The sequence below is a fragment of the Pleurodeles waltl genome, chromosome 4_1, assembly GCF_031143425.1.
Source record: "Pleurodeles waltl isolate 20211129_DDA chromosome 4_1, aPleWal1.hap1.20221129, whole genome shotgun sequence".
NCBI classification, from domain to species: domain Eukaryota; kingdom Metazoa; phylum Chordata; class Amphibia; order Caudata; family Salamandridae; genus Pleurodeles; species Pleurodeles waltl.
The window spans coordinates 807194705-807220321 of NC_090442.1; the positions used below are offsets into that span (position 1 = coordinate 807194705).

General features: G+C 44.7%; 1 protein-coding gene across 2 annotated transcripts in view; it reads left to right on the top strand.

The window, feature by feature from the left end:
- LOC138288185 (protein NEDD1-like) overlaps positions 1–25617 on the top strand; it is a 257865-nt gene that overhangs the window by 160761 nt on the left and 71487 nt on the right. The window contains exons 11-12 of one of the 2 annotated variants that reach the window (XM_069229526.1): positions 15004–15063; positions 15878–16077. In XM_069229526.1, the coding sequence (XP_069085627.1) occupies positions 15004–15063; positions 15878–16077 (260 nt within the window). The remainder of the gene's footprint in view (positions 1–15003; positions 15064–15877; positions 16078–25617) is intronic. The other variant, XM_069229525.1, reaches the window with a different exon arrangement.

Here is a 25617-nt window from a genome sequence, read left to right on the forward strand (position 1 = left end):
TTCTCATTATTTCCTCCGGGCTTGCCGCCAAAAGTTGGGCGGTGGCCGGAGGGGGCGGGCAACTCCACTAGCTGGAGTGCCCTGCGGTGCTGGAACAAAGGGGGTGGGTGAGCCTTTGAGGCTCACCGCCAGGTGTTACAGCTCCTGCCTGGGGGAGGTGATAGCATCTCCACCCAGTGCAGGCTTTGTTACTGGCCACAGAGTGACAAAGGCACTCTCCCCATGTGGCCAGCAACATGTCTCGAGTGTGGCAGGCTGCTAAAACCAGTCAGCCTACACGGGTAGTTGGTTAAGGTTTCAGGGGGCACCTCTAAGGTGCCCTCTGGGGTGTATTTTACAATAAAATGTACACTGGCATCAGTGTGCATTTATTGTGCTGAGAAGTTTGATACCAAACTTCCCAGTTTTCAGTGTAGCCATTATGGTGCTGTGGAGTCCGTGTTTGACAGACTCCCAGACCATATACTCTTATGGCTACCCTGCACTTACAATGTCTAAGGTTTGGCTTAGACACTGTAGGGGCACAGTGCTCATGCACTGGTGCCCTCACCTATGGTATAGTGCACCCTGCCTTAGGGCTGTAAGGCCTGCTAGAGGGGTGACTTATCTATACTGCATAGGCAGTGTGAGGTTGGCATGGCACCCTGAGGGGAGTGCCATGTCGACTTACTCGTTTTGTCCTCACTAGCACACACAAGCTGGCAAGCAGTGTGTCTGTGCTGAGTGAGGGGTCCCCAGGGTGGCATAAGATATGCTGCAGCCCTTAGAGACCTTCCCTGGCATCAGGGCCCTTGGTACCAGGGGTACCAGTTACAAGGGACTTACCTGGATGCCAGGGTGTGCCAATTGTGGAAACAAAAGTACAGGTTAGGGAAAGAACACTGGTGCTGGGGCCTGGTTAGCAGGCCTCAGCACACTTTCAATTCAAAACATAGCATCAGCAAAGGCAAAATGTCAGGGGGTAACCATGCCAAGGAGGCATTTCCTTACAGTACACTTCTTTTGTTACTTCAAGTTTTTAGGTTACACTTCTACTATAGTGCAGTGAAGTGTGAACCGGCATCCAAGCACTGCATGCACACTGCAAGCCATATAGAAGCATATGTATTTGTTCCCAGTCACTTGTTATTGTAGGGTTGCTGCAAAAGGTTCATTTGGATATTAATAACGTATTTTTTGTATAAACAGCCCAAACTATTGCATTTTGTATTAAATCTGGACTTTGTGTTTCACCAGACCAAGAACTATTAGAAGTAGCGCCTACCAGTATAGCTGAAATGTGTCTCCTACACCTTGGAACCATCATTCCTATATGTAACATTCCTTGTACATTTGTGTCACTGTGTAATATATGTGATATAAAACTCTTTGACACTGTACTCTTACCCTGGGATGATTAGCGCTGCATAAACAATTAAATAAAAAAATACTATTTAAAATATTAGTGAAATCATTCATAAAGAGAGATACATCTGACATTCATATAGCACATTCATATCTCACATTGGTTCAACAAAGTCAAAAATCTTCCTCCACATCATAGTTTCTCTTCAGCACTTGTGAAGGGATAACCAGCTAAGTGCCTTTTCTCTCTATTGCATTGGCATACATGTTTTAATCTCCAGATAGCTGCACGCCAGGATGAGGCACCAACAAAAGGAGGGCTGATGGTCTTTTAAGTAGGTCCTTTGAGTTAGTCCCAGCTGGAAGTTAAAATAACATCCCCCCCATCTTACCCTACAAGGTGCTGCTCTGAGAGGAAAGCAGACAAGTTGTGGGTGTTGCTGAATGAGCCCTAGTTTTGCTAAATTACACTGGATAAATGTAGCATATTCCATGACACTGGATTGGATCCAGGTCAATAAGTCTTGCTGGATCTGGCTGATTCCATCAGATCCTGCACTGATGAAAGAGGATACATAAAAAGGAAAGAGTGAAAAGCTGGCACTGAAGAGGAAAATGATGAAGTGAGAAATGTGTTTTGATGATTTCAGAACAATTGGAGGAGCCCTGGCCTCATCATGCCCAGATGGGCATACAAAACAGGCTGTAACTGAGATTCTGACTGCAAGGGAGCAGATAACCTGTGACCATCATTTGTATGCTCTGCTGAGAGGGCAAGGATTTGATGTGCATTTACTATAAACACTTTAATGTTAATAACCCACTGGCAAGCACTATGAGAAACTCACTAGTGATATCAGAACTCACAATTGTGCCCAGATATAAACAACCACCTACACCCTGAACCCACCCAGAGTCCTGAAGGGCACTCAGATCACATTACAACATAAAAGAGTCTTATGTTGCAAGAATATAAAACTATAGAAAAACATTTGGAAAAATCAAATACTCTTAGGTAATGAAGGATGAACTCTAAACGAAGATGAAATGTAAACAAGGATTGTTTTGCTGACGTTGATTACCTTAGTGTAATGGTTGAAACTGATAACACGTTTTTGCCTTCAAATTTGACGGCATGGATATGGGGCTGCTTAGGGACCCATTCTAAAGTTTATTTTAGGACCTGCTACACTTGAAGGAGTAGGTCGGTGATATGTTTAAAGAAGTTGCATAGCTTAATGAGATTGCATGGGGCAGTGGTACTATGAGAGACTGTAAGGAAATGCCTCCTTGGCATGGTTACCCCCTGACTTTTTGCCTTTGCTGATGCTATGTTTTGAATTGAAAGTGTGCTGAGGCCTGCTAACCAGGCCCCAGCACCAGTGTTCTTTCCCTAACCTGTACTTTGTTTTACACAATTGGCACACCCTGGCATCCAGGTAAGTCCCTTGTAACTGGTACCCCTGGTACCAAGCGCCCTGATGCCAGGGAAGGTCTCTAAGGGCTGCAGCATATATTATGCCACCCTGGGGACCCCTCACTTAGCACAGACACACTGCTTGCCAGCTTGTGTGTGCTGGTGAGGACAAAACGAGTAAGTTGACATGGCACTCCCCTCAGGGTGCCATGCCAACCTCACACTGCCTATGCAGTATAGATAAGTCGCCCCTCTAGCAGGCCTTACACCCCTAAGGCAGGGTGCACTATACCATGGGTGAGGGCACCAGTGCATGAGCACTGTGCCCCTACAGTGTCTAAGCCAAACCTTAGACATTGTAAGTGCAGGGTAGCCATAAGAGTATATGGTCTGGGAGTCTGTCAAACACGAACTCCACAGCACCATAATGGCTACACTGAAAACTGGGAAGTTTGGTATCAAACTTCTCAGCACAATAAATGCACACTGATGCCAGTGTACATTTTATTGCAAAATACACCCCAGAGGGCACCTTAGAGGTGCCCCCTGAAACCTTAACCAACTACCCGTGTAGGCTGACTGGTTTTAGCAGCCTGCCACACTCGAGACATGTTGCTGCCCACATGGGGAGAGTGCCTTTGTCACTCTGTGGCTAGTAACAAAGCCTGCACTGGGTGGAGATGCTTATCACCTCCCCCTTGCAGGAGCTGTAACACCTGGTGGTGAGCCTCAAAGGCTCACCCCCTTTGTTCCAGCACCACAGGGCATTCCAGCTAGTGGAGTTGCCCGCCCCCTCCGGCCACGGCCCCACTTTTGGCGGCAAGGCCGGAGGAGATAATGAGAAAAACAAGGAGGAGTCACTGGCCAGTCAGGACAGCCCCTAAGGTGTCCTGAGCTGAGGTGACTCTGACTTTTAGAAATCCTCCATCTTGCAGATGGAGGATTCCCTCAATAGGGATAGGAATGTCACCCCCTCCCCTTGGGAGGAGGCACAAAGAGGGTGTACCCACCCTCCGGGCTAGTAGCCATTGGCTATTAACCCCCCAGACCCAAACACGCCCTTAAATTTAATATTTAAGGGCTACCCTGAACCTAAGAATTTAGATTCCTGCAACTTACGAAGAAGAGGACTGCTGAGCTGAAAAACCCTGCAGAGAAGACGGAGACACCAACTGCTTTGGCCCCAGCTCTACCGGCCTGTCTCCCCCCTTCGGAAGAAAACTGCTCCAGCGACGCTTTCCCCAGGACCAGCGACCTCTGAATCCTCAGAGGACTGCCCTGCTCTAGAAGGACCAAGAAACTCCCGAGAACAGCGGCCCTGTTCACCAAAGACTGCAACTTTGTTTCCAAAGAAGCAACTTCAAGACAACAGCGTTTCCCGCCAGAAGCGTGAGACTTGCAACTCTGCACCCGACGCCCCCGGCTCGACTTGTGGAGAAACAACACTTCAGGGAGGACTCCCCGGCGACTCCGAGACTGTGAGTAACCAAAGTTGTCCCCCCTGAGCCCCCACAGCGACGCCTGCAGAGGGAATCCCGAGGCTCCCCCTGACCGCGACTGCCTGATTCCCAGATCCCGACGCCTGGCAAAGACCCTGCACCCGCAGCCCCCAGGACCTGAAAGATCGGAACTCCAGTGCAGGAGTGACCCCCAGGAGGCCCTCTCCCTTGCCCAGGTGGTGGCTACCCCGAGGAGCCCCCCCCCCCCCCCTTGCCTGCCTGCATCGCTGAAGAGACCCCTTGGTCTCCCATTGATTTCAACGACAAACCCGACGTGTGTTGGCACACTGCACCCGGCCGCCCCCGTGCTGCTGAGGGTGTACTTTCTTTGCTAACTTGTGTCCCCCCCGGGTGCCCTACAAAATCCCCCTGGTCTGCCCTCCGAAGATGCGGGTACTTACCTGCTGGCAGACTGGAACCGGGGCACCCCCTTCTCCATTGAAGCCTATGCGTTTTGGGCACCACTTTGAACTTTGCACCTGACCGGCCCTGAGCTGCTGGTGTGGTAACTTTGGGGTTGCTCTGAACACCCAACGGTGGGCTACCTTGGACCCAAACTTGAACCCCGTAGGTGGTTTACTTACCTGCAAGAACTAACAATTACTTACCTCCGCTAGGAACTGTGAAAATTGCACTGTCTAGTTTTAAAATATCTATATGCGTTTTATTTGAAAAGTATATATGCTATTGTGATTATTCAAAGTTCCTAAAGTACTTACCTGCAATACCTTTCATACAAAGTATTACATGTAGAATTTGAACCTGTGGTTCTTAAAATAAACTAAGAAAATATATTTTTCTATACAAAAACCTATTGGCCTGGAATTGTCTCTGAATGTGTGGTCCTCATTTATTGCCTGTGTGTATGTACAACAAATGCTTAACACTACTCCTTTGATAAGCCTACTGCTCGACCACACTACCACAAAATAGAGCATTGGTATTATCTCTTTTTGCCACTATTTTACCTCTAAGGGGAACCCTTGGACTCTGTGCATACTATTCCTTACTTTCAAATAGTGCATACAGAGCCAACTTCCTACAGAGACAGACCGTGATAACGATGAAGGTGAATGGGATTTGATGGTACAAGCAGAGAGATAAGTAATCGGACAAACCCATGTGCTTCTTGCCAAAACTAAGAACTTTAGGCTAGTCTTTACTGAAACACAAAGACGTAGGTCCTGTGTGACTGTTAGTGTCCCAGTAGTTGGCGATTCTGACGGACTTTGATGAGTCCCTTGTCCTTCAATTCAAAGTAAGTAACTATCTCCTTTCTGCCTTTGTACATTTTAACTTGAGGGAGAGGGATTCCTGTTGCAGCATGCAAAACAAGTTCCGTTGGACTTGCATTAACCTCAGGGTGGTTTCTTTATATGTGTATCATTGTGTGGTGTTATACCTGCGAAATCTATTAAATGTACTGTTTTAGGAACCACATTACATAAAGAGTTTCAACGTTCCCCCCCACTTGGACTTTAAGATGGGTTATAGTCTGCTCAGGGTCAGGTTTGGATTGGTGGTGACCGAAGTGTCAGTTAAAAGGTCAAAGTGCAGACCAATCATAACAAGCATTTGCAATGCAATAGGTCTTGCATTTTCTCGTGTTAGAGCTGTTAGCGTTGTAAATTGCTAACTGGACTTTTATTGCCACATAAATTGAAAATTAAAAGTAAAACAGTTTACATAAGCAAGCCGATTCAAAGCGCCATGAGTGTGAAGGAGAGACACAAAAAGAAAAAGAAGTTCGCTTGCACACGTATCTGCAAATGTGCAATTATCCATGTAAAAGGGTCAATGGCCAAGGCGCAAACAAAACTGACCTAAGGAAGGACAAAAGTAAAGCATTTAAAAGTGATAACAAAGGATTTTTGAAAAACAAGTCCATTAACGAGTGATAGTGGTGGGCATGGTTAAAAGCCCACAGAGAACACAACAGGCCAGAGCGCTTTCACGCTCAACCTACAAATCTGTAGTTATTAATAACATTTATACTAGATTGCAGAGTGCATAAATTTCCCATTTAACCTCCTCCTTCTTTACGCATACTGAATAGATTTTAGCATTATACTTTAATGTTTCCTGAAAGATGTTTTTACATAAGTTGATGTTTGCAACTTTGCGCTGATTTTTGGGCTGGTAATGTTCTGCACTGGGCTGAATTTGGGCTTGAATGTACTTGCAAAGCATTGAGCTTGGGAACAGGTCCCACAATCTGGCAACACTGGCAGAGGGACTCACCAGAAAACGTTGCTTTTGGTTCATTCCCCCACACTTAGGAAGGGAAAGAGGGGACTATTCCGGAAGCACTGCTTGAATGACAATGCAACGGGGCCAGAGGCACGTCCCCTACAGCTTGGTATCACGTGGCTCGGCATGAGTGCCCCAGCTGCTTCCGCATACACCGCTGAAGCTGCAATGCCGCCAGGACTTGTGCCTCCTCCCAGCATGCTAGTCCTTGCACCGGCTCAACTCTGCTTGGCTCGACTCTCTCTGTGGCTCAGCTCACTCTGCCCGCTCAGCAGCGTGTGATGTCAACACCAAGACGCTCACACCCTTGCAGCATCTGTGTTGTAGAATACAGTTCTGGTAATAAGCAGTCTTTGAAATGCAAGCAGGCAATATATCTAAACATTAAGCTAATAATTTGTTCTTATCTAATGAAGTGGTCAAATGAAATAGTAATCGCTTAATTCCTTTATTTTATTTAGACCCATGTCCAACGCGTTAGACATGATATTATCATCATGATGGAAAAAGGAGATTTTAGGTTTCAACCATCAACGTTCAAATTAAAGCTGAAATCTATAATCTCCTAGGAGTATGCTATAAGTAATAAGGAAGTCTGTCTCCCCTTTTTGATGTTCAGTTCTATGAAACAAATGCCAAAGCTAACTTGTGGGCACTCAGCCTTCCCTACAAAAATTATCAGCATAGACGCACAAACCCACATTTTTGTTGTTTTCATTCACTTTACATGTGCCTCTGTTGGCTTCAAAATATCTTGTTAATATGTAGTTCTAGCTAATTAGGCAGATTTATATATTAAGATTATACTTATTAACAGCCTACCTGTACGTCAGCTGGACTAATAACACTTCCGTAAAGTCTAAAATTTAGTGGAAATAGAAAAAAGTTTTACTGTTCCAATACAGCCTTCCCCAGTTTCTTCTTGAGTCACTAAAATAACTAAATTTGAGGTCGTAATGGAACACTGCGGTTTCTATAGCCTCTTCTTAAAAAGCACAAAACATTCAAGTAGTCAGCTCATTCAAGAAGTCCGGATTGTGTTAGGTGTTCTTTGCTGTTTTCTGGTAAATGTAGACCGACTATTCCCCGTAACATTTGTGTTTGCCAAAAAGCTACTGTGTGCACGAAGAAACTGGATACGGCCTTTATCCAGTATGTACATGGCAACAAGCTTTTGGGTAGAGAGATTGCAAGGTTAATAGGTTGTTTTGTTAAATGTATTAATTAATTCTATGGAAAAATGCGTTTCCATCAAATTGTGATTACTTTATAATGGTGTTGGTATACTCTTTAACTAGTTTTATTTTTTGTAGCTTGGGCTATGCCACGGTGAGAATTTTTTTTTTATGCTTAATTAATTTTATTGAATATTTTGTTTAATCGATAAAAATAGATAGTCCTTACTCTCTTCATGCTCACTTCATTCACAACAACCTTTCCTTCCACTGCCAAAGTGCCTGCGTAGCACAGATACGTTCCTGGACAGCAGGTGTTGAGAAAATGAAGGTGGTTTATGATGGTGATGCATTTGGGAAGGTGAATCGGGGTATATCAAAATAATGTTCTGTAATCTCCAGCATGACATCGTTTTCAAATTTACACACTAGAATAAATCTCCGCAGTCCGATTTTACAGGACCGCAAAACACTTCACCAATCCTCTTTTACATCCTTGAGTGGAACTCAGCCTCTTTCAGAGCCGTGGGTTTGCATTTATTTAATGGCATGTGTGTGTTACAGCAACTAAACTCAGGGTTATGTGAAATCATCTTGTTTTTTCAAATAAAAACTCTGATCTTATTTGTCCTTCTAAATAATTTTGCCACTTTAATGTAACATAGTTCCTTCTTTAGACATCACATTTTGTTTCCTTTGTTTTTGCTTTTTCTACCAATATTTATTTTCCTGCTGCATTTTCCTGAGATTCGACTGTCTTCATCTATTGATTTCCTGGGACCCTTGATTTTTTTTCCACTTTAGATTTTAGACCCTTTCCTCCTTTGCTTAGAAACATACTTAAATGTTGATACATGTCTGAAAAAGAAAGCACCCCTTAGTTCTTCCTTCAAGGACTGAAAGGTTTTGAAAATCATCTTTCAAGTATACATCCCTTTTATGTGTGAGGTGAACATGAACAGGCACAGCATTGCAAAATGAAGCACTTATTTCCATCGCTGGGCATAGGCTTGATGTTTACTATCTATCCAATGATTAGAATTTCATTGCAAAGCAAGGGGGTTATGAGGACAGTCCCTCCAGCCTCACTTTAATACATCACAGTCTTTATTGGGTGGTGGCTTTTGGGACAGCACAATATTTTGTGGGTAGGTGATATTCAGTGGGTGGACTTGGGAAGGGTCTGTAGCCACACCTCACAGGCCTGTCAGAGGTTCTAACTGAAATTCACACTGACGTTGCAAGAGGTGCTTTGGCCGCCCTTCAGTATCTAAAGGCAGAGAGAGAGGAAAGGATAGTGATTAGGACCTTAGGAAGTAAATTAAAACTTGTATTGTTGATTGCTTCAAATCGTAAAAATAAAAAGCAAAAAAAAAAAAACACATCACGTCCCAGTTAATAATTTACGTAAGCAGGCTTATTGGATTTAAATTCAACATAAAGTCAACAAATTGCACAGAACATCCTTCCATTCTTAGATTATTTCCAGTAAAACTAATTCTGATGGATACTTCTAACTGCAGATTTTTTAACTATTGAATCCTCCAAGTACCACACTGGATTTGAATTTTTTTCATAAAACTGTTGCAGTGCGCAGATGAGTGGAGCCACTGGCATATGTGGCTTTTCTCTCCCGCCTCTGAAATGGATGATGTGGAGCCACCACTGCACACTGATGTTGATTCCATTTTCTTTTGTGCTTTTTGACACAGATCTGGAACTCTGCTCCCAACTTTACCAGTGTGAAAGGGATATCATCCACCTGAAGACAGCATATTTCAAAACATGCTGCACATGCATGATGCATATGCTATGGATCTGCAGAATGTTTGCCTTTGGTTCCTGAGTCCAAACATGATTCGATGTCATATGATAAATGCTCAGTGGCCTTAGGGAGCTCAAAGTGAAGTCCTGGTTGATGTCCAAGGATTTCTTTTGGTTTTGGGCATGGTCATTTAATACTTCCAATACGAAATCGAAAGTGAAGTTGCAAGGTACTCACAAGTAGTCCAAGCAGCATTCCACTCCTTCCTGCCGCTCCATTCCAGGGCGAGGTTGTGCAGTTGGTGTTCCAAAGACCTGAATTTGTTGGTGACTTCAGACCTATTTTGAGGTTAGTCCCATTATTCTGAAGTTAATTCCTGGGGCCATCATTGACTCTGTGGTAGCTCAAGATTTGTTTCAAATGGTTCTGGATCCCTCTGGTGCACTTTTGTGCCACATGATCAATCAAGGCTTTCCGTCAGACTTCTGCTGGCAGATTCTCCCCTAACACTGACTGACCCTGCTCACTGTTTGTCAGCTCTATGATGCGGGTATGCCTGGCATCAACATCTTTGTGCGCAGACATGCTGTTTCAGTGCCGGCCTCCACTCCAGAGGTGCAGTTTCCATAGTCCGCCCTGAATCCAAAGTTCAATCCTGAGCGGAGTTCAACTATATCTTGGTCTGTGTTGCGCTATGAGATTGCTAAGGTGCAACCTGTGACCTGAAACTGCTCCCATCAGCTCCCTTACCACATTGCTGCTATTATCTTAGGCTAGTGGCAATTTTGAGATCATACTCCAGGGATTCAAACAGAGTTTGACTTTTCCTAGGGCCCCTTTACTGAAGAGTGTCTCTTTCACAGTAGTTGTTCGCTGTTCATTGAGATTTTGGAATAACACTGTACTGTGGAGAGTAAGTCAGATATAATTACTAAAATCTTCTACCAGGCCCTTCCACCTCAGAAGCTTTTGCTGCCTTTCAGTGAGGCTCCAAAAGAGGCACTTGTGCCAAACCTTGCTCATTGCTTCTGATAAACCATCCAGTTGGCTGACATAAGTTTTGATGGATGCTTCTATTTGCAGATTCTCACCTTGTGAATATTCCCCAGGTGTCAGACTGGTTCTAGAAACTTTAAAGTAGTGCCCTTGCGTGCTGGCAGTTGGCGTTGTATGAGTCTTTACCGATGTCCACTATGGAAGTGACAGGCGGAGCTGTGTATAGGTGCCACCCATGCACAGGGATATGCTTTCCTTTCTTTCCGTGCCTTCAATCACAGATCCAGAGCTTCGCCTTGGTGTTAAACAATATTATTTTGAGAAACTCTACTAGTGTGCAAGGGAAAATGTCACCTTTTAAACAGCAAAGTTTATACTGTTTTGGGACTGTCGCAGACCCTTCCGAAGTCTGTTTGTGAAGCCACGGGTCCGATCATGACTCTCCTGCCTGCGGCTCTGCCCAGATGAACCCGAAGGCCATACGGTACTGGGATTCCAAACTCTACATCGCCAAATATAAGAACACTCCAAGGCAAAGAAAAAGTGCCAGAAGTTGAACTGGGAAATGGCCGCTTCCCACCACTCTGAAACGCCACAGAATGCATTAGGGCATCAACATGATTCCTGCCCCCACTTCCCATTCTCTATCAAAGCTGATTCAGAGCGTGTTCCTGACGCACCCAAAATTTGCAGGTCCATTAGCATTTAATAAGTAGACTCCTTCAAGGAGGCCATGCCGTGTATTTTTGGAATTCAGCTGGCTCCCTCTGGAGCACCTTCCGGACTGAAGGTTCCGCAGGGGCCTCCGGTCAGGCTCTCGTCAACAGGTGAGACCTCAGCGCTGTCTGTGCCTTTTAGACCAGCATTGGGTTCTTCACCTGCTCTGATGTAGGCTTTGACGCCACCCCCTGCATTGGTTCCTCTTGCATTGATGTTGATGGTGGATGAGGATCTACAGCCCATAGTGCTATTTGATTCCGAACTCAATCCACCACGACCACAAGTGAACTTGTGCCGATGCCGACTGATGCATAGCCACTTGGCGACCTTGGCAACCACTCAGACTCTGATACCTTGCCCTTTTCACACGGTAGGGTCCAGACCTTATACAATCTTTTAATTATGGACTCAATTATAACTATGATGAAGGGGGTGACTACATTCAGGATGCCTGTGCGATGGACACTTCTTTCCCCAGGTAGTGGCCTTGTAATCCCTATCCGTAACACGGCCCGCCTCTCCCCAGGGTCCTGCCATGCAGCAAAGTGCCTCTTTCACTGTCATTATGAGAAGAGCAGCTGAAGTGAAAGTTCTAGACTTAAAACTTCTTACCATGGATGTTAAAATTAATATATTGATGGATTTATTGCAGCCTGCTCAGGCCTCCAAAGGGATACTGTTGCCATTTCGTGAGGCCCTTAAAGAAACTCGTTTAAGCAGTTCACCAAAACCATGTTCAGGTCTGCTTGTTTAACAGGCAAGTTACTCATTGCCATTGCCCTGCACCTGGCGACCCTGCCTTTCTTACTCAACACTGATCACCAGAGAGTATGGTGGTACAGGTGTCCACTAGCAAAATTCATCTAAATATATTCCAGATTAGTGCGCGTGATGGGGAATCAAAGAGAATTAAAATGTTTTGAAAAAGGATTTTCTCATCAATAAGCCTGTCCTTGAGATCTGCAGATGCCAGATATCTCGTAGGCTACTATTCTCATGCCCTTTGGAACTGTGTGGCACAAGTTTTATCAGCTGTTACTGACAGCCTTTGAGCGTCTCTTAAATACTCTATTTTTCACAGGTGTGATGCTGCGAAGTTTGTCATCTCCTCGAGACTGGACATAACTGACGGTTTGGGATTCACAATGGGTAACAGTGTTGCTCTTTGATGCCACACCTGGGTAAGGTCTACAGGCTTCTCCCTGAATGTCGAGGGAACCTTAATGGATATGTCTTTTGACTGTTTTCACCTTTTCGGTGACAAAGTGTGCTCAGCCTTGGAATGATTCAAGCAGGGTGGAGCCACAACTAATTGCTTGGGCCCATCTGCTACCACAAGACATTTGCATCAGCACTTATGCGCCCTCCTTGGCTATGGTAGAGGTTTTTCATTTCGACAGCACCAGACTTTCTCCAGCCCAGCCCAAGACTTTCAATCCTTTCATGGCAGAGGCTGCTGTTCTCCGAGACTGAGCACAGCAGGGACAACATGCAGCTCAGCCCCCTGCCTCTCTGGCAGCTTGAGTCGCAAATCTGATTTAGTATGTCGTTACAAGCACACGGACACCCTGTGAGGCAGGATCTGACATCTCCTACAGGGGTGGCTGGCCTTCGCTTCAGACAAGTGGGTCTTCCAAAATGTCCAGCAAGGCTATGCCTTTCCATTCTTTTTTACCCCACTGTACTTTTCACTGCATTATCTATCTTGCAGCAGGAAATGCAGGCCCTTTTGGCAAAAGGGACCATAGAGTGTCCCGGACTATGATGTAGCACCTACGTGTTACTCCTGCTAATTGCTAGTGCTGAATAAGGATGAAGGTCTTCATCCTATTTTAGTTCTTAGCCCTTTCAGCACCTTCCTACAGAAAGACTAATTTAGGATGGTCACGCTGGCACAGATTTGGTCTGTCCTGGAGACTGGATGATAGCGTTAGACCTGTAAGATGTTTATTTTAATATTACTGTCCTGCTGGCCCTCAGGCACTACCTGCAGTTCGTGATGGGCCGGGAGCATTTTCAGTTTGCAGTGCTCCTGTTTGGCCTAGGCATCAGGTGGTCGCAGCACATCTTTGGGAATCGTAAATACCAGTTTTACCCACCTCCACAACTTCTGATGGTGGCCTCACCACAGGCAGTGATCAGACACCTCCAGTTTCAAGGCCTGTGTCTCCAGGTGTGATTGTGATTCACTTGTTTCATGTGCACAAGTCGTGGAACAAGAGAACTGAACAGTTCAGTGTTTCCTCATATTATGTTTACTCAGTAGTCTGTGCAATGGGGTTTTCTAACAATCATGTGACTTGAACTTTCCTAATTGTTGTCATTGGGCTGAGAATACTGTGTTATTTGTTCATACCAGTCTTATTTTAGGAGCCCAGTTAAGTTGGTGTTGTGAACCTTCTTTGCTTGCAGTTAAATGCTGTCTGTATGCATGCTCAAATCATGGTAGGTAAGTGCCTCCACTAATACTATTATCTGCAGCGTGCCCGTTCAAGATGAAATTAAGGCATGTGGAAGCTTTTCCTTAAGATATGATTAAAGATTTGTTTGTTTTTTGTTACAATTATAAGGAGATATCATGATATCACTATGGAATTTAGACACTTTGGTGTCCCACTGGTCCCATTGGTGCAGTGAGTTAGAACATTCTGTTCACATATCTACTTAGCAAAACATACCTCTGTAAAAATGTTTTGGTAAGGAACAGAGATAAAAGTGAGGTCAGCTAAATGGGTGAGTGCAGGGAGGTCAATTTAAAACGACTTGGTACATAAGATGGCTGTACATGCAGCAGCAGGATCCAAAGGATACTTTACCCTCTGCTTTGCATGCACAATGTCTTCACTGTATTTTGGGGAACAAAAATAAACGTCAAAAATGTACTTTCAACGGGATTTAGAGCAGCCCTCATTTGCATGTGATAGTAACATTCTGCTGTGTAGCCAGTGCTTGCTTTAATCGATCAGCCAAAATTGCTGCATTTAAGTATTAAAAAGACCTCATTGGTTTTAATGTAGAGTGACAACATATTATTTGTGTCTAACCAAAGATTTAGCAACTGAATGTGTGGTTCCTTAACAAGGAAGCTTTTGTCCTTGACTTTGTTTGCTCTCTCGAATGCCAGTCATGGTTTTTGTGTTAGCCTTGTGTAACTCGTATCAATTTAGAGTTCGCTACCTTTACTTCCGAGGCTCTAGTTTGCTAGTGTGCTGTCAGCTTCTTAATGGTGTTATTTTTGCCTATCCACTAAAAGGAGACTTTGTGCTCCACTTTTAGGCACATTAGAACTACAATTTGCAGATTGCTCTTCATATTTAAACACATTATTAAGAATAATTCTCCACTACTGATACAAGCCAAATAAAATATTTCATAGGCTCAGAACAGTTTTCACACACAGACTGGTTCTACCTGCAGACGTAGCTCATTTTATGGCAAGAACGAAGGTTAGCATAACTGCATATACTCCAAGAGCAGTATAGAACTAAGAATATAGAATTAGTCGACTAAATAATGCATGGAATGTTAAAACACAAGAATAGGTATAAAACACCAATCCAAATTATCGTTTTTCATTCTTGCTTCCCAAGACGCTAAGTATCATCCTTTCAACGGATTGCCTTTCGCTTGTTCAGTTGAAACTGCAAAGGGTTTGGGGGTGCATCCTTTCCTAATTCCTGGCCCCATACATACTAATGTTAAACATTTCGTTTCGAGATTTCTTTTCCAAGTTGTCTTCTCTTGCTGCGCTTTATCTGCATACCCTTTACGTTGTCTCTGGCTTCAGTTGATTCAGACAAAGTTATCAGTGTCTTAAGAATGCTTTGTATCTCCTAGGTAGGCAACAAAGGGCAAACTACATCTATGAGGATGAGGTCCCGCTTACAATTTCTTCAAGTAAAATCCAGTTATCTGTTCATCAAGAGCTCCTTTGTCAGCTGGTAGAGCCATAATTACATGACTCTTGGATAATGTATACAGGGCCGGGGCCTGAAAAGCCAGCTCTGAAGTGCTCTGCAAGTTTGTACTTTTAGAATATGATACTTCTGCAGACATTACAGATAGGGCTAACAACTCTGAAACACTGTCCTTCATTTAAGTATTATGCCTGTTAGTGTTTTCTGTATGCTTTTTACTTGTTTTTAAGTTTGGAGTGTAATAGTTGCTCTACTGGACAAGCATAAATAGCAGTTCCCCAGATTCTCCCATGATTAGTCATGCTCTTCTAGTTTTCTGAGTTGAATTGTTGGCATGGTGTTTAAAAATGATTGGAGCTCATGCACATTATTCTGGAAGTATAACACCTGGTGGAGATCAGAGTTGCTGAAGGGGTCAGAACTCTGAATACTACACAAGGCTATTAACATGTGTTCTCCAGGATACTCCTTGAACTTTTACGTGTGACACTTAGAATTATATCATCACTAAAGTGCTCAGGTTAATGTCTTAACCTAATGGTATCCAAGTGTAGAAGCAAAAATGTACATTCTATATGGGCAGTTTTGTAAAACTACCATTGTTTCTTTTACAAGGTCCTCTTCTCAGAAATGACTCTTTTGTTAAAGCTTTCATTGTATTTTTATCAGCGTGCGACCAAACCAACAAGTGTGTACAATGGTGAATTATTCTAGTTGATAATAATAGAGATAGGTGTGCTTATTTTTGGATCGTCAGGCTCCCGGTCACTGTATTTTCTTTTTTTTTTTTTCAGGTTTAGATCATCTTTCTCATGTTAATACTTTGCCTTCTATAAGGAGGAATCCTGTCGGTGCTAGCTCACAGGGACCCTATTCTTCTCCATTGCATATATTTAGCGGGACTCCAATTAAAGAAGAAGATGAAAATCAGGATTCAAATTCCAAGACAAAATTGCACCATGTAAAGCCAGAGACCATTGACCAATCAATACAGGTAGAGTACCTCACTCTAATATTTAATTGGTGGAGTGGTATCTGTGCATAGTTGTTTGAGAAACGCAACCTTAGCCTATTTCTTTCTTTATTGGAGCCTCAAAGAGGCCATTCAGTGCAGGAAAAAGCAGTTCTCTTCGCATAATTCTGCATCTTTAAAAATCAAAAACAATAGGTGTTCTGAGACAGTGGTTCTTAACCTGTGGTCCGGGGACACCTGGGGGTCTGGGAAGCCCACTTAGAAAATTAAATAATATTAACAGATTAATAAAATGTATATAAATAAAGAAGGAAAATGTAAAACTGAACATGTAAAAATGTTCTGTAAATGTAAAGGGAATTTGAAATTTGGAGTCTAAAAATTGAATTAGTCTCCTCAAATTGATTCATTGTGCAGTGCAAGTGCATGAACCAGAATTTAGTATGGACAGCTAGTTGCCTCAGTTGACGTTTGAAAAGCTTCAACCTTCCCATTATTATTTTTTTGATAAATATTTATTCATTAATAAAATGTATTATAATTTTTTTGTATTTGTTTTATGAATACTTGTTCCTGTATTTTTTTCTGTATTGTATCTGATAGAGACCTTTAGCTGCAGATTCCTTACCTATGAATCCTCCCCAGGAGTTAGACTGGATCTAGAAGATTTTTCATCAGCAGTACCCCTACGCACCCGTAGGCAGTGTCAGCATTGAGCACCGGTACCTATATAGGCGACACCAAGGCGTGCCAACATGAGTTATTTTCGTTCTGCGCCAGACAGCACTGATCCTGAGATAAGAGCTACCCTTCTGTTATTTTTTGACTGGACTTCTTAAAAACTTTTTGTCAAATATTTTTGAGATTTACCTTTTGGTGTTTCAAAGGATGCCATCACAGAAGATGTGTTTTAAGCACTGCAGAGCTTATCACCAGCCGATGTCAGTGACTGATCAACACCTTATATGATTCAATGACTGATCCACACCTCGTATGCTTGAGGTGTTTGGAGCACGACCACAACCCGAAGTAGTGCTCCAAGTGCAGGTCCATGAAGCCGAAGGCTTTGAGGGAGCGTTAGACTAAAGTTGATGGCAGCTCGGCATGCGACTCTGCACAGGCTGAGTTCCCGGGTCAAGAGGAAGGTCCAGGAACCGTTTTCAGAGACCAAAGTCGTTGTCGTCCCACTCCAAGTCATAGGGGTGATCGGGTAAGTTGAAGCACAAGAAGAAAAGTAAGATGAAAAAGCGGTCTTCATCTTCTCTGAGGGAGTGTTGCCATTCTAGGCCTTGTTCTTCAGAGCCTGCTCCTGGACCACCTCTGCGACTTTCCGGGAGCTGGATTTGACCCCCCCCTGTCCAATTAAAATAATGTCATTGAGGCCATGCCCCTCATTTTCGGGCAGTCTGACTCTGTGTGTGCTCCTTTGGCCCCCACGGGGGCAGAGGAAGCTCAATTAAGGTTCCTCATCTGTGGCTTCAGTGTCAGTGGGCAACCAGGGATCCAGTCCTGGATCCGGACCGGTCGCACCACCTTGACCTTCTCTGACGCCAGTCCCAATCCCGGTGCTCACTGGTGGTGCTATCCTTACTGTTGACTCCGACACAGAGCTGGATGGGCGTCGCCTGACTCTGACCCAGGCAGAAGCTTTGCCTCCTAGACCGGATCCTGAGCCCTATTCTTTTAGACTGGAGCTTGGGGAAGACTGGGAGGTTTCACTGGACCCTTTAGAATACCAGTCCTACAAGGAAGAAATGGACTGGCTTGAGGATTTGGGTGAAGCAACTGGACTGGACGCATCTCCAGATACTGGGATGCTTGCTCCCTCTACTGTGGCTAAGGAGAATGGAGCCTATTATGCAGTGGTAGTGAGAAGGGCAGCTAAGGTCTTGGACCTTCAGCTACCATCAGTGGCAGTAACAACTAATCCCTTGACAGATGTGTTGCAACCGGGAGCTTAAACACAGATTCCCTGCTCCTGTTCAATGATGCCCTCATGGATATCCTTTTAGGTACGTTATCCAAACCCAGAACAGGGGCTCCTGTGAATAGGACGATTGTCCGCTGCCATCACCCCTCACCTGGGAACCCACATTTCCTCATGCAACACCCCACCCCTGAGAGCTTGTTGGTCCAGGCCTCAGCTTTCCACTGTGCATTCCCGATCGCTCCCCCCGGATGGGAAATCCAAGAAGCTGGACTCAATTGGGAAGATTATGTTTTCGTCCGTCAGCCTGCCGTTGCAGTCCGTGAACACCGCATGCCTTTTGGGCCATTATTCCCACACTCTGTTGGACACTTTTGTGCAAGTGCTGCCAAAGGTCCTGGAGGAGGCCCGGGTTGTACTTTCTCAGATTTTTGCCGACAGGAGAGACTCCGCAAAGTTCACAATTCGTTGCAGACTAGACATAACCTACTCGCTAGACAAAACTGTTTCAATGACAGTGGCCCTGAGGCACCACGCCTGAGTGAGGATGTCTAGCTTTTCGGGGGATGTTCAAGTTTCCCTTATGGACATGCCCTTCGATGGCACCTGTCTTTTTGGAGTTAAGGCAGATTTGGTGTTAAAGCACTTCGCAAATTCTCAGGCTATAGCCAGGTCCTTGGGCCTTGCAAGCAGCCCACTGCCCCCTGGTCTGCCTACTGCATCTATGGAAGAGGCTTCCAACCACACCCGTTCCTGCCCAGCTACCATGCCGCCTGTGCTGCCCAGCCTCTGCGTGGACAAGCATGTGGTACCCACTGACTTTGTGAGTCAGGTGGCCAGGCCAGCAGTCTGGTCAGTCTGCCACTCTCCTCTCTGCAACAGCCTTTAGACATTCCTAGTCTGCCTCTTTACCACCATGGGTGCCCAGTTAGCGTCAAGATTTGCCATCATCTGCACCACTGGCAGTCCATTACTTCAGACAGGTGGGTTTTTCAGATCGTCCGAAGGGACTACTCCCTCCCCTTCGAGACTACATCTATCTCAATACCACCATCTCACGACCCAGTGACTGAGGATCACCTGTCCCTTCTCCACGGAGAAGTCGCAGCTCTCTTGGCAAAGGGAGCCATAGAGACTATTCCGGTGGCAGAAGGAGGCTGTGGTTGCTACTCCCGCTTCTTTCTGGTTCACAAAAAGGACAAGAGCCTTCGCCCTATATTAAATCTCTGAACCTTCAACCTGTCCCTCAAGAATGAGAAATTCAAAATGGTCACATTGGCTCAGGTCCTGTCTACCCTAGATCCAGGAGATTGGATGATAGCATTAGACTTGCAGGACGCTTATTTCCACATTCCCGTCATGCCTGCCTATGAATGTTACCTACGGTTTACAATAAGCCACAAGCACTTTCAGTTTACCGTGCTTCCCTTTGTCCTTACCAGCGCCCCTCCGGTGTTCACCAAGTTGATGGTGGTTGCAGCTCATCTGCAGAGATCAAGGGTTCCAGTCTTACCCTGTCTCGACGGCTGGCTGTTCGGGCAGGCTCACCCCAGGCTATCATCTCCCACCTCCAGACTACGGCAGACCTCCTTCATTTGTTGGGGTTCACTCGCTCCCTTTCATCGGAGCTGTTCTGGACACAGTGCAGTTTCGGGCTTATCCTCCCGAAAAGCGAGTCCAAGATATTCAGGCTATGATTCCGATCTTTCAGCCTCTGTCTTGGGTTTTTGGTGAGACTGATTCTGAGGCTGCTGGACCTCATGGCCTCCTGCATCCTGCTAGTGACACATGGCAGATGGCATATGCATTGGGACTTGAATTTCCAGTGGGCGCAGATTCAGGGGAATCTCTCAGACATGGTCCAGATCTCAAAGGGGACTGCGTAAGACTTGCAGTCGTAGCTTTCCAATACGCATTGGGTCCACGGCAGATCCCTCTCCCTTTCCCAGCCAGATCTATCCATAATGACAGATGAGTTGCTTCTGGTTTGGGGCGGCCACATGGGAGAGGTGAAGATCAGAGGTCTCTGATCTCCGGTGGAGTCGGAGCTCCATATCAATCTTCTGGAGCTCCGGGCGATCAGGCTTGTGTTGAAAGCATTTCTTCCCTCTCTCACAGGGAAAGTAGTGCAGGTGTTCATTGACAATACTACTGCCATGTGGTACCGCAGCAAACAGGTCGGAGTAGGGACCTGGACCCTCTGTCAGGCGGCACTATGCCTCTGGAAATGGCAAGAACATCAAGGCATTACCCTGGTGGTTCAACATCTGGCGGGTTTTCTCAGCACCAGAGCGGACAAACTCAGCCATCAATGCACAGCCGATTACGAATGGCATCGCCACCCGGAGATTGCGCAAGGTCTCTTTCAGCAGTGTGGAGAGACTTGGTTAGATCTGTTCGCCTCCGCAGAGAACGCGCAATGTCAGCTGTTTTGCACATTGGAGTTTCCAAGGTGGCACTCGCTCGGAGACGCTTTTCGTCTCGAGTGGAACTCTGGCCTCCTTTCCGTCTTTCCGCCTATACAACTTCTGCCCAGAGTTCTCAAGAAGATCAGGAGCGACCGGGCCCAAGTCACCTTGGTGGCTCAGAACTGGGCACAGAAAGCATGGTATCCAGGGCTTTTGAGCATGGCCACCGATCCTCCACTCAGACTGCCTCTTCGGGCTGATCTTCTGTCGCAGCAACAGAGAACGGTTCTCTACCCGAACCTGTCCAATCTCTGCCTTGAGTTGACGACTTTCGATCTTCCACCCAAAGACTGTGATGTTATCTTGGCAGCCAGGTGTCCTCCACCAAAACAGTATATGCCTGTTGTTGGCATAAATTTGTTGATCCTCTCTTTGCCCCTCTTTCTGAGGTTCTTTTGTTCATTCTTTCTTTGGCCCAGCAGGGCTCTGCCTGGGGCATCCTTTAGGGGTATTTATCTGCCATTTCTTAGGCTACCTGATCAGCCTTCACTCTTTATATCTCCTATTGTGAATGGATTCCTTAACGGTCTCACCCATTTATTTCCTCCCACTACATTTATCATGCCTCAGTGGGACCTCAATCTTGTCCTTACTTACTTAATGTGTACAGTTACCATTTACGGCTCCTCACTTTTAAGAATGTCTTTCTTGTTGCCATCACTTCTGCTCGCAGAGTGAGTGAGCTTCAAGCCTTTTCCTCCAAGCCTCCATTCTTGTCTGTGCTCCCTGACCAAGTGGTGTTGCCCACTAAAGCTTCCTTCCTTTCCAAGGTTGTTACGCCTTTTCATGTAGGCCAGGCCAGTCCATCACATTGCCTACTTTGTATGCACCCCAACATCCTTCCCATGAGGAAGAGAGCACCGCCTGGACCCAAAAAGAGCGATGGCGTTCTATCTCAATCGTACTAAAGATTTCCGAGTGGACAATCAACTCTGTCGGGTATGTGGGTACGAAGAAAGTGAAGGCGGTGCAAAAAAGGACCCTCTCTCAGTGGGTACTTATTTGCATCAAGATGTGCCACTCTTTGGCCAAGAAGCAACCCCATGAGGGCTTGCATGCTCATTCCACCAGAACGACTGCTGCTTTCACTGCATTAGCACGCGGAGTTCCTGTCCTGTATATCTGCCAGGCAGCTACGTGGGTATCCCTGCACACGTTTGCTAACCACTACTGCCTGGACAGTCAGGTCCGTCGGGACGGCTACTTTGGTCGTTAGGTCCTGCAGGACTTTCTAGTATGATCTTGGTTCACAGCCCACCTCCAAGGATAGCATTGCTTGTTTATCTATTCTAAGATAATGAATATGCAATTAGAAGTCTCTATCAGCTGTACAAGTTACTTACCTTTGGTAACAAAATATCTGGAAGAGACATATTCCAGTTGCAGATTCCTTACCGACCCACCCATCCTCACCACTTGTGAACTGATTTCTAGGGACAAGGATTCCCCCCTTGAGGTCCTTAACTCTAGCACACCAATCTCAGTGGTCTTAGCGGCTCTGTGCTTTAGCGTGGAAAGTTGTTAAAAGACTACAATGCCCGCGGAGTCGACCAACGCCACCTGCTGATGCGCTAGGGTATTGCTCGAAGAAAAAAATCTCCTTATCCAGTTTGACGCCTATGGGGAAAATTCTAATGCAAAGAATCTGCAACCAGAATATGTCTCTACTGAAGGTAAGTAACTTGTACTTTGCTGTGCTACTTTAGTGGGTGGCATAATGAGTCCTGCAGGCCCACTAGCAGCATTTCATTTACATTCCCTAGGCACATGTAGTACCATTTATTAGGGGCATACAGGTAATAGGTTCATGTAGTACCATTTACTGTAGGCTTACAAGTAAATTAAATGGGTCAGTTTTACTATGCTGTAGGGAGGGAGGACAAGCACATTAGCACTGATTAGCAGTGGTAATGTACACAAAGTTCTAAAGCCAATAAAACGAGATATGGAAGCAGGTGGGGTGAAGGCAAAAAGTTTGGGGGACTACTACACAAGGGTTAAAGGCTCAACTTCAGGCTTAAACTAAAGGAATCTGTAACTCGGTTTCTAATCTAGAAAACTAAGAATGCTGCTATGGAAATTCAAAAACCAAGTATCATCTTCTTTTCAATAGATGAGAAATTCTAAAATTCAGTTTGATAACTCCATCACAAAAAATACTCAATGTTCACATTCTCAATTCACGACTATGCATGGAGGTTCTACCAACAGAAATAGATTGTCTCGCAGGTAAATGTCTTTATTCTGGTTCAATCCCTTCCTAACAAATTAACTGAACTCTTCTCACTGATTACAAATTTGTGATTATTCATGACTCAACCCATTTTTACTGGGACATTAGCTGCCAACTTACTAGTCACTTATTTATTTGAAATTCCTACAACTTGGACTTCTTTTCCCGATAGGGGTAGTTTAGGAACCTCCAATGGTCTAACTGCCGAGCTGGTGGCGCCTGTATCAATTGAAATGGTACTGGATGGCCATTCACTACTCCTTCCATAAAAGGGCCATTCTGATTTACTTCTAGGACTGCACCAAACATGAATTACCCCCTCAGGCACCCGCACTATGCCAACTTGGCCCTATGCAAACTTCTGCGAATTGTGAAAAATCATCATTAATCATTGGTGGGTTTTGCTGAAATGTGTAACTGATGCATTTACTGCACACAACCTGGTGGGACTGGAACAGTTGACACTTCCTCTCCATTCATATTCTGCTGCATTTGGGGAATCATTTGCAACTCATTTTGAAACCTGTTTGGACTTAAAACTGCAATCTTGTTTCCAGTGACCTGTTTTCCCACAGATATGGCAGAAGCTATTTCTCATTTGTGAGTTCTTAACATCCTGATTAGGCATGTTGTTAACAAAACCTCTACCTCTATTACAAAGACCCCAGTTCCTACCTCCAGACAGTACTTGAAAATATGTAGTTTGGCCTGTGTTTTAGGAAATGGGTGTCTCTCCTCTACTTGGATCTGTCGATCCGGGTCTGGGTGAATGGAACCCTGTCACATAAATTCCCTATAAAGCGTGGCACAGGACAGGGAATCCCCCTGTATCCCTTTCTCTTTCCCCCGGCGTTAGATCCCATGGCGAGACTTATCCAAACAGATGTGGCAGATTTACATTGGGGGAAGGATCAAAGGACTGCATCTCTTTGTATGCCGACAATATGGTCCTTTTCGTGCAAAGACCCAGTGAGGTGCTCCCTTCCCCCATGGAAACACTTGTGATTTATGGAGATGTCTCAGGGCTCAAGGTCAATAGCGAGAAAATTGTCCTGGTGTCCTTGTGGGGAGCGATGCTGGGAGAGGGAGTCACCTCCCAGTTAAGAGTAGATGGTGATAGCTTCCAATACCTGGGTATGACAGTGGCCCTTACCGAACTGGGCTATTGAGAACTCAGTATTGCCCCACTGCTGGCCAGAACACCGCAGGATATGGGGGGGGGAGTGGTTGAAATTGCTCCTTTTGATCTCAAGCAGGGGCTCTCTCATCAAGATGGTGGACCTTCCCCATTATTTACACATACTACAACACTATCCCTATCCACCACAACCCACCCTTTTTTTTTACAGACTCACAGGCCTGCATCTCCAGCTTCCTCTGGACAGGCAGTGCTCCTAGATACTCCTTTGTGAAAAGCAGATCTTTCCCATTGAAGGGATTGGGTTGGGCGGATGTTAAATTATATTATGGGGCATCGCAGTTCTGTGCAGATAGAGACAGGATTAGAACTGCTACACCCTTATGGGCTACTCTTGTTAATCTCTAGAAGAACACCCTCTCACTTGCTACGGCCCATCAGCCAAATTCCTATTCAATGTTGGTACTTGGCCTTTCGACACACAAAATGGTTTGACACCCTCACCGGGCGGCAACCCCTTTCACCCCCAAGGCATGGGACATGTATGTTTGAATCCACCAGATTGGCTAGCTTCGGCACCTGGGACCTTTATTGGTATCTCCACACTAGGGGACGTCTGGGACAGGGGAACATATGAAACCCTTCCAGGAACCCTGCAGCAAAGTTCAGCCTACACCCATCCCAATTATACAAATACCTCTAGTTGTGCCGTTGATATATAATTATATATATATATATACATATATATATTTCTTCAACAGATGGACAGATAGCCATCTGACGGCTGCACCGATCCCATCAAGTATCTCCCAAATCTCGAAATCGATTGAATCCAATGCGCTCGTATTTAGTTCATGAATTTATTTTGTTATACAGGTAACACAGAGTCCTGAGTGTGATGTCTGTCGACGCGTTTCGGCAAAACGCCTTCTACTGGACAGTTTGGCTGCTCAGCCAACATCATTTACATACAAATTTTAAGTCCTTCATTTATTTCCATAACACTTTAGTGTATTGAAAAAGCGGCGGCCATTTTGAAGCGTGCAATGATCATTATTTAAATACAACACTTAATAAGAGAAAGAACCTACATTAATGCTAATACTTTCAGGAAAAATTAGAATTAAAAAGTCATAAATATCAAATATAATAGAGAAAAGGCAATAGCTTCCAATAATTCATAATGTTCGGTCATATAAAGACATTACTCAAATGACAGGAAAAGTAACAATATAAATATAAATATAAACGAAGGAACTATAGTATCATATTTTTTAAAATATTTCGATTGTCAATCGTTATATATAAATATAATTATTACTAACTAATTAATATCCTGTATTAAAATTCTATTTGATTATATTATAGTGCTTGAGTATATATCCAATGCCTATATGATCAAATCTGATTCATCTCTATCCTTATCTGTATAGCAGGTAATTCTATAAACACATGTAGATAGGTTGTATTCAAGTAAGGCCTCAGCATAAAGTGCAAAGTGCTAAAAATCTATATATATATATATATTGTGCAACTAGACCCTCTCATGGAATTCAGCCCTCTTGGCTGTAAACTGGTTCCTGACAAACTGGGCAAGGGTGGTGTCTCGCATCTTTGTAAGACCCGGTAGCCAAAACACCGGATCCCTTACTTGCCCTCTGGGCTAGTTGGGAAAATGTGGGGCCCCTAGACAGTGACGAATGGACAGACGCAAAGATGGTCTCACTCGGACTAGCTATTTCCATGTGCATGCGCCTGATCCAATTCAAAATTTTTCACTGAATCTATTTTTTCC